General features: G+C 69.5%; 2 protein-coding genes across 5 annotated transcripts in view; both read right to left on the reverse strand.

The window, feature by feature from the left end:
- THRAP3 (thyroid hormone receptor associated protein 3) overlaps positions 1-275 on the reverse strand; it is a 34,933-nt gene extending 34,658 nt beyond the window's left edge. For 3 of the 4 annotated variants that reach the window (XM_010575971.1, XM_010575969.1, XM_010575972.1), the window contains exon 1: positions 191-275. The gene's annotated coding sequence lies outside the window, so the exon portion shown is untranslated. The remainder of the gene's footprint in view (positions 1-190) is intronic. The other variant, XM_010575970.1, reaches the window with a different exon arrangement.
- Positions 276-1,689: 1,414 nt separating this feature from the next.
- Positions 1,690-8,568, reverse strand: part of MAP7D1 (MAP7 domain containing 1) — an 8,249-nt gene continuing 1,370 nt past the window's right edge. The window contains exons 3-18 of the mRNA XM_010576307.1: positions 8,327-8,490; positions 7,900-8,014; positions 6,092-6,202; positions 4,445-4,567; positions 4,362-4,364; positions 4,166-4,308; positions 3,911-4,047; positions 3,562-3,821; positions 3,312-3,438; positions 3,082-3,241; positions 2,667-2,771; positions 2,485-2,538; positions 2,321-2,375; positions 2,066-2,183; positions 1,787-1,992; positions 1,690-1,700 (exon numbers count right to left, since the gene is read on the reverse strand). Coding sequence (XP_010574609.1) covers positions 1,690-1,700; positions 1,787-1,992; positions 2,066-2,183; positions 2,321-2,375; positions 2,485-2,538; positions 2,667-2,771; positions 3,082-3,241; positions 3,312-3,438; positions 3,562-3,821; positions 3,911-4,047; positions 4,166-4,308; positions 4,362-4,364; positions 4,445-4,567; positions 6,092-6,202; positions 7,900-8,014; positions 8,327-8,490 — 1,892 coding nt within the window. The remainder of the gene's footprint in view (positions 1,701-1,786; positions 1,993-2,065; positions 2,184-2,320; positions 2,376-2,484; positions 2,539-2,666; positions 2,772-3,081; positions 3,242-3,311; positions 3,439-3,561; positions 3,822-3,910; positions 4,048-4,165; positions 4,309-4,361; positions 4,365-4,444; positions 4,568-6,091; positions 6,203-7,899; positions 8,015-8,326; positions 8,491-8,568) is intronic.

Consider the following 8,568-nt stretch of genomic DNA (forward strand, 5'->3'; position numbering starts at 1 on the left):
TGGGGGGTGGGTGTGGGGGTTGGGTAGCGCCGCGCGGAGGCCCAGAGCGGGCGGGGAGAAAGCGGACGGCCGCGGAGGGCCCTCCGAGCGAGGCGGGAGGAGGGAAGGGGAAGAGATAAGCCCGGTGGCGGAGAGGAGGGCAGGGCAGGGCCGGGCCCCGCCGCGGCGGGCCGGGCCTACTCGCACTCACCGGACCCCGCGCCGCCCGCGGCCTCCTCAGCAGCCAGGCGCCTCCACCTCCCTCCTCCTCCTCCTCCTCACGCACTTCCGCTTCGCGCCCGCCCGCCGCCCGCCCGCGGGGGCTGCCGGGAACCGCAGTCCGGCCCCCCCGCCGCGCTCATTGGCTGGCGGCGACGGGCGGACTACAACTCCCAGCGGGCACCGCGCAGGGGTGTTACATCATTTCCGTCTCCTCCCCTTCCCGCCCCTGGCGCCACGGAGAGGGCGAGGCTTCCGGTGGGGAGGGGTGGGGCTACGGGGTCTGGGCGGAAAATGGCGGCGGCGACCTTCGCTGGGCCATGGCGCAGGCCGCCCCCCGTCCGTCCCCGGTGTGTGCCGAGCCTTCTCCCGCACTGCCCGGCGCTTCCCCCGCCCAGGGAGGGGAGCGAGGCCGCAGAGCAGCCGGTCGCTGGAGGGTCCCCCCCCCGGCCGCCCCTTCCCACCCGGGCCCTGGCAGCGTAGGCCGCGGCCCTGAGGAGGCGGAGGCCCCGGGCTCCCCGCGCCTGGCGGTGGCTGCCGGGTTCTTTCCACCAGCCCTGGGCCGGTTGCAGCTCCCAAGGGCCCAGCTGCCGGCCACCGGCTCGGGGGGGGTGCAGGGGCCTGCTGGTGTGTGGGGAGGGCGGCCAGGATGAGCCGGCCGCGTCCCCGGCAGGGAGAAGGGAGCTGAGAGCCGACAGAGCAAACAGTGCTGGGGGGGCTCCAGGGGCGAGCCCTGAAACTGGGGGTAAACCAACCCCACTGCTGCCAGGGGGGCCAGGAGAGCTGCCAGCCCCGTGGAGCACTGAGGCACAGCCGCCTGCCCACCGGCAGTGTGGTTCCCATCCCCCCCGGGGAAACGGCGAGGCAAGGCAAGGGCAGTTGTCCACTTTTATTGTTCGCAAAGGTTGTCTGGATGCATAACATGGTCACAACGGCACGGAGAGCAACGTGGCGCCGGCCGGGCCCCGGGCCACGCAGACATGCGTGGGGACGGGGAGCGACCTCCCCCTGGCCGGGCTGCTGCCCTTCTCCCTGTGAGCCCCGGGCAGCCCCGAATCCTCCCGCCCCACGCAGGGCCGGGCCAGGCGAGCGTCCCCGATGTCTGGCCGAGCTCTATTTACAGTATTCACATACATTGTACCCAGCAAGTTAAATAACTACATTATTACACCACACGTCTGGGGCGGCTCTGGCAGGCTGCTAGGGTGGGGGTGTCAGTCTGATAAGGTGCATATTTAAAAAAAAAAAAAAAACGAAATAAAAACAAGAACGAAGAGAGAAACCAGGCGTCCCCGCAGCAGGCAGGGGGCCAGCGGCCGCCTCGCCGAGGTCCCACACCGCCCGGGGCCCCCACGGCAGGGCCAGGCACGCATGGCGGGCGGGGGGGAGCAGCGAGGTTTTTCTTCTGACAACAGCTACGGTTCTGCGCGGGCGTCCGGAGTCGGGACGTGTGCGGTGACCGCCGTGGGGACGTCTGCCAGGGCCAGGCCCTCACAGCACCTCTGCGGGAGGAGGGAGGGTGCGGCGGTGAGACCAGGCAGCCACGGCATTGCCCTGGCCCCCCTGCACACCCCCTCCCATCTCTCACCTGTCACCTGGGGGGGCTTGACCACGGCCTGCTTGAGGAAGGGCTCCTTGTCGCCGAAGGGGATGATGCTGCCAGGGCTGCTGCCGTGGTGGGAGAGCTCCAGCAGCTCCTGCGACCCCTCAGTGCCTGAGAAGCCGTTCTCATGCTTGCCGGGCTGCACGCCGTTCACCAGGGATGCTGGGGATGCCACCTCCTTGGCTGGGGAGCTGTGGGGTGGGAGGGCTGGGGTCAGCCACGTCCCCGCCACCCTCTGGTCCCCCCATCCACCCCTGTGCTCACCTTGGCTGCAGCTCCTCACCCGCCAGGCCCTTCAGACCCCCCGGAGTCCCCGTGCTCGGCGTCTTCATCTCAGGGAGTTCCTCCTCCTTCGGCATCGGCCCTGCATGCTTCTCGCGGCCTGGGGACAGCAGCAGAGCCCCTGCTCAGCCATGACCCCAGGCAGGAGCATGGCTGGCGGGGAGCAGGATGGGGTTGTGGCTCTGCGGACCCTGGGCACCCCAGAGGTGCAGCAGGCTGTGGGAAGGGGCCACGCACCTAGGACATCCTCCTGCTCGGCCACTTTCCCGTTCACCACCTTCTTGTCCTCCTTCTTCTACAGGGAGAGGAGAGCCGTGAGGGGCAGTGGCAGCTCCAGGCAGGGGGGCTCTGCAGAGTCCCCCATGTCCCCAGGCGCCTCGGGACAGAGGACAGGCACCCACCTTGGCATCCGCTGCATCCGACTTGCGCGTCCTTTTCATGATCTCTTCCAGGCGCTGCAGGACAGAGAGGGGTGGCTTGTGCACAGCCCTCGCCAGCAGGACCTGCCCTGGGTGCTGGGCAGGAGCCCTTGCAGGGGAAGCCCCTGCCATGCCACTTGCCCAGGGGTGTCCCCAGCCCTCACCTTCTTCCTCTCCAGCCGCTCCTGCTCCTCGCGCTGGAAGTGCTTCTCCCGCTCCAGGCGCTGCCGCTCAGCCTCTTCACGCGCCCTCGCCTCGGCCTCTTCCCTCTGCGGCACAGCAGGGTGGCAGGGATGGATGAGACAGGGCAGGTACGGATGGATTGGGGCAGGGACAGTGGGGACAGGCTGCCCGGGCAGCTCAGCACAGCCCTGCCCCACATTCCCTCCCACCACCCTGGGCATCGAGGGGCTGGGCTGGTCCTCGCCCCTGCATCCCGCTGGGGTAGGAACCACAAGAGATCATCCATGCCTTCCCCCTCCATCCCTACCTTCATCCCTCATCCCACCTCTTCCTCCCCTGCCCCCTCCACCCTGTCTCCCCTGCGGCCCCTTGCCCCCGCACCCCGCCAGCCCAGACCTGTCTCTGCAGCCGCTCCATCTCCTCCCGCTCGGCCCGTGCTCTCTCCTGGGCCTCTCGTTCCTCCTGCAGCCGCCGTTCCTCCTCCTGCTGGCGTGCCAGGGCCTCTCTGCGGGTCTGCTCCTCCGCTGCCTGCTGCACCTGCTCCTCCTGCAGCCGCCTGCAGGGAGGGGGCCCTCAGCAAGGTGGGGGACCAGGGCCGGGGGCCCGGGGGGGGGGGCCGCACCCACCTCTCCCGCTCCTCCTGCTCCCGGCGCTCACGCTCCTCACGCTCCCGCTGCTCACGCGCCTGGCGCCGCTTCTCTGCCAGCAGCCGGGCAGCCTCCTCCCGGTCCGTGGTGCCAGCTGGGGGTCTGCCTGGGGGGGTGGCTGGCACAGGGCTGGGGGCTGCAGGGGCCAGGGGGGCTGCAAGGTGCCCGCGGCGTCAGTGCTGCTCCCGTTCCCCCCAGCCCTGCTGCCCCCCAGCTACCCCGTACCCACCTGCTGTTGGCTCTGCGGGCACCTTGGGGGTCTCAGGGAGGGCTGGGGGGGCCGGGCTCCGCTCCTCCTCCTTCCTCTCGCGTGCCTTCGCCTGGCCCTCCTGCTCCCCCCGCTCCTCCCGGGCCCTGGCCCGCACCTTGGGAGAGGAGTGGGTGCTGCGGGGCAGGGGCGGCTTGTGGGGAGAGCCAAGGGCCGGGCTGGGGGATGCAGGACGGGCTTTGGGGGTGGCAGGGGATGAGGGACGGTTCTTGGGGCCGGGGCTGCAAAGAGAGCAAGAGACAGTGTTAGTGCAGCTGGGGCAGCCTGCGGGGCGGGGGGCCAAGCAGCCCCCACGGCGGCAGGTCCCTACCTGCTGTCCGCTGCGGGCAGGAGCCGGGGCTGTGCCGCTGGCAGCGACTGCCGCTTCTTGAGGCTGCGCTCGCGGGACAGGGCGCTGCGCTCCTTGGCGTTCTCCCGATCCTTCTCCTTCTTCTCCTTCTTCTTCTGCTCCAGCCGGGGAGAGACACAGGCAGCATCAGTGCAGGGTGCTCGGCTCGGCTGGGAGCCACACTGTACCCCACAGCTGCCCTGGCACCAAGGGGTCCCCACAGGAGGTGGCACTCACAGGCGAAGACTCGGTCCTGCGGCGCGGCGTCACGTCGGGGCTGCTGGTGGTCCCCTTCCGCCTCTCCCAGCAGCGGTGCTGCAGGCGGTGGTTGTGGCAGGGGCTGAGGGGGCTGGCAGAGGCCGAGCGGGGGCACACGGGCACTGGCAGTATGAGTGACCACACCGTCAGGACAGAGCCGGCACAGCACTGGCACCAGCTCTCCACTGGCTTCAGGCACCCTCGTCCCAGTCCACCATCAGGACCTGTGTGGCCCCATGCCCCTCCCCAGGTGCTCACCCTGCTCTTTGCCGTTCCCGGCCAGCGTCACGGCGCTCCGGCTGCGCGCAAGGAAGGACAGGGTGGGCGTCATCAGCCGGTCCACGATGCTGCTCTCCCATGGGCTCAGCTGCAAGCTGCGGTCTGGGGAGGGAGAGGGGCCCTTAGCACACCCCTGAGCCCCCAGGCACCAGGCCCGGCCCCCAGCCCCACGGCCGCCTGCCAGGAGAGAGCAGCCACGTGGTTGCGGCAAGGCCAGGGCACGTGTGTGGCCCTGGGAGTGCCCAAAGCTCAGCCGCCTTGGGGAGGGGTCCCCTCTGGCCGGCTGAGCAGGACGAGGGGCCATGCAGGCACAGGCATGGGTGGGTGGCTGGGCACCAATGGGATGGTGCTAAGGCACGACGATGACGCTGTCCCCGTGCCCCGCAGACACCCCGGCCACCGTGCACCTACAGCGAGCGGTACTGGCAGCACCAGGGTGCAACCCTGCTAACAGCAGCCCCCTCCACTCCGGCTCTCTCCTTGTGCCCGGCGCTGGCATGCACCCTCCCTGTGCCCCTGTCCTGGTGCAATCGAGCCCCCAGGACTCTGCAGCTGCCACAGGGACACCGCAGCATGTCCTCACCCCAAGGGAGCTGTGCCAAAGTCACCGAGCATGCCCGCGGGAGCCAGGCCAGGCTCATGGCACCCAAGGAACAGCGGTCCCCGGCCACGCTGCTGGCTCAGCTGGGCACGGGGCTGCCCCTGGCTGCCCTCCAGTGCACATTGCCAGCACCGAACACCCCACAGGCGCACAGAAAGCACCCACAGAGACAGGGCCCCTCTGCCCTGTTCCACCGGAGCCCCCGGTCAGGCCAGGAGCAGCACCCGCTGCCAGGAGGGGAGAAAACAGAGCCACGGGTGCAGCAGAGGGGACAGGGCGCCAGGTTTGGCACCATCCCAGGGAGATGCTGCTCCCACCCGGGCAGTGCCGAAAGCCCCTGGGTGCCTCTCCCCAGGCTGAGCCCCCAGTGTGGGGCCGGCGGGAGCCGCCTGCGTCACCACCGCCAGCAGCCGCCCGCGTCAGCTGCTCTGGCTATTTATACCCGGCTGGGAAGGCGCACACCCATCGCCAGGCAACCCTGAAACACAACAGCAGCTCCGGCGCTGGACACATCCCTCCGGCGCAGCCAGCAGCCTCGGGCAGCTCGCCCAGGGCCAGGACGACCTCGCAGCACCCGATGCAGCACCGTGCCCACAGCGCTCCATGGCACCCAGCCCCGAGGGCCTGTGGGGACAGGCATCGCGGCAGCGGGCACCAGCGCCATGCCCAGCCCTGAGGACCGTCCGGTGACAGGCAGCCCCGCTCTGCGGCTGCGTATGCACCCACCAGAGCTGCCCTGGGGCAGGGAGCCAGAGTTCCCGGTCCCTTTCCTGGCACCCTGTGGGGCTGCCACCACCCAGCCACTCATCCTCCTCCTCCTCCTCCCAGCCTGCACGCAGCCTCAAGGAACCGCCGGCCGGCTCCAGCCTCCTCCCGCAAACAGCAAACGGCTTCTCCTCTCTCCCCAGGCACCGTGCTGCAAGGCAGGGCCTGGGGACGGGGGACCCTGGCCTCGGGGGACCCCAGCGCTGGGCAGGGGGCTAGGCTGTGCCCCCTGCGCTGGGGCAAACACAAAGGGCTCTTACTTCTACTGGGAGAGTTCCAGAGGGTGGCAGAGGATTTGGAGAGCCGCTTGTTGATTATAGAGTCGACGTGTTTGGGGAGGTTTACAGCGGACACCGAGCACCGGCTCGCACCTGGAGGAGGGAAAAGACACAAGGGCATTAAGGTCCCGGGGATGGGGACAGGCCCCCCACATGCAGCATGCACGGCCGTGCCGGGGCACTGGGGCGGGAGCAGGAGGATGCGGCACAGAGAGTGGGGCCAGGAGATGCTGGTGTCTGGGGACACGACAAACGGCGCTGGCATCCGGCACGGCACGGTGCCCGAGCCCCAGAGGGTCATGCTGGGATCATGCAGGGATCTCATCCTCCGGGAGCCAGGGTGGCTCCTGGGCGCCGCCACACCAGTCTCCCCAAAAGCAGTCCTGAGAACCAGGAGCCAGGTGGCCAGGGACCTCGGCAGCACCAGGCGAGCAGCCAGCCCAGTGGAGCAGGTTGAGGGCAGCAGGTCCAGACAGACATGGGACAACGCTCACACCGGTGCTGGGTCACTGTGACAGTGCCAGGAGGGTGCTGGTGGCTGGCAGCACCTCCACAGGGTGCTGGGATCCCTCTGCCCTGGCCGGGCTCCTCTGGAGAAAACGGCCAGGGGAGCTCGCTGCTGGTGGAGGCAGCAGCCAGGAGATGGGCGAGTGAGAGCGCTGGCAGAAGCTCCGGCAGCACGTCCCCACGAGAAGTGGCAGGGGAAGGTGTCCCCTTGCCGGACCCGGCCAGGTGCTGCACCGTGGACACAAGGGTCTGTCCCTGAGTGTGCCACGAGCCACAGCCAGATGCACGGCACCTGTACGCATAGCCTGGACAGGCGTAACCAGAACATGGCGCCTGTACACAGCCCGGCCAGGCACAGCCGGGCACACAGCGCTGGTACACACACGGTGCCAGGCACGTGGTGCCGGTGCACACAGGCTGGCACACAACACCTGTACACACAGCCCGGCCAGGCACAGCCAGGGCTGCCACAGCCGCCCCATGGCACAACCGGGGTAGACAGACCCCAGGGTCACAGCGCTCCCCTCTATGCCATCAGACACGCCAGGCAGTGCCAGCACCCACCAGTGCAGCCCTGTCCCCTTGGCGGTCAGCGGACAGAGGAGACCTCCACATGCCCAACCATGGTGCCAAACTCTGTGGGGTGTCCCCAAGGAGCCCCCAGGGAGAGGGCCCAGCTGGGCTCAGCGCTCCAGTTGTGGGGCAGTGGGCACGGCTGAGCCTCCAGCAGACGCCACAGGAGCACAGCACGGCGGCGCGGCAAGGTGCGGCATGGCCACGCACACCCAGGAGTACACACAGACATGGTCACCCCCACGCTGGAGCTGGAGGAGCCGAGCACTGCCCCCACCCAGCCGGGGGACAAGGGAACACACCACAGCACAGACCCCAATGAGAGACAGCGATGGCCTCGCACAGCTCCGCAACCCACGCGTGACTCCTCCCGGCTGCTGGAGACCCGGGCAGCGTGGCCACGGCATCCCCACAAGCAACCTGGGCTGTCCCCAAGAATGCCCCTGCGCAGAACGGTGACCGTGAAGCACAACCTCCAGCTTACGCCCAGCCCCATGATTGCTGGGAAAAGCCAAGGGACCCCATCGGGGCCCAGCACAGCCTGGCACAGCCCAGGGCGACGGCAGCATGACCCCACAGCAGAATGAGGCTGAGCTGGGTTTGCGGAGTCTCACCCGCCTTCCACAGAGCACAGCAGAGCCGTGCCCAGCCGCCCCCACCGCTGGCAGAGCCGCAGGGCCATGGGTGCCCTCGCCCAGCCCACCACTCACCATCCTTGTGCGCAGGGGAGCCGTGGTGCAGGGCCCCAGCCCAGGACCACCGCTGCTGCCGGATCTCTGCCCACGTCTTCTTGGCCGACCGCTGGATCGCTGCCTCGTAGCGCTCCTGCCCGAGGGAGAGGGACAGGGTGAGGCTGGCAGCTGGGGGAACAGGACTGGGACCCACCGGAGCCTCCCGGCGTGAGGCTATCGCAGCAATGGGGACGCTTGGAGGGAGACGGGCCAGTGACACCCACCCTGGCCAGCGCACGTGTGCCCGAGGAGCCAGGCACCGCAGAGGCTCTGCGCCATGAAGGATGGGCACCGCGGAGGACGGGCATGGTGGGCAGTTCCCGAAGGGCTGCTGGAGCCACAGGGTCTCCCCAGGGAGCACGTCCCCGGCGTGCTGCCCCGGCCCCCCACCCATGATCATCCCCACCTTGTTCTTCTCGAGCTTCTGCCTCTGCCGCTCCTCCAGGATGGCGCGGCGCTTCTCCGCCTTCAGCCGCTGCTCCTCCAGGCGCTTGCGGCGTTCCTCCAGCTGCTTCTCCCGCAGCAGCCTGGCCTTCTCCTCCTTCTCCAGCCACAGCACCCGCTTGGCGGCTGCGGGAGGGAACCGGGGCAGCGGGGTCGCACCCGAGACACAGCCCCAGCCCCGGCAAACCCCGCGGTCGGGACGCG

The sequence above is a fragment of the Haliaeetus leucocephalus genome, unplaced genomic scaffold, assembly GCF_000737465.1.
Source record: "Haliaeetus leucocephalus isolate CR32 unplaced genomic scaffold, Haliaeetus_leucocephalus-4.0 Scaffold517, whole genome shotgun sequence".
NCBI classification, from domain to species: domain Eukaryota; kingdom Metazoa; phylum Chordata; class Aves; order Accipitriformes; family Accipitridae; genus Haliaeetus; species Haliaeetus leucocephalus.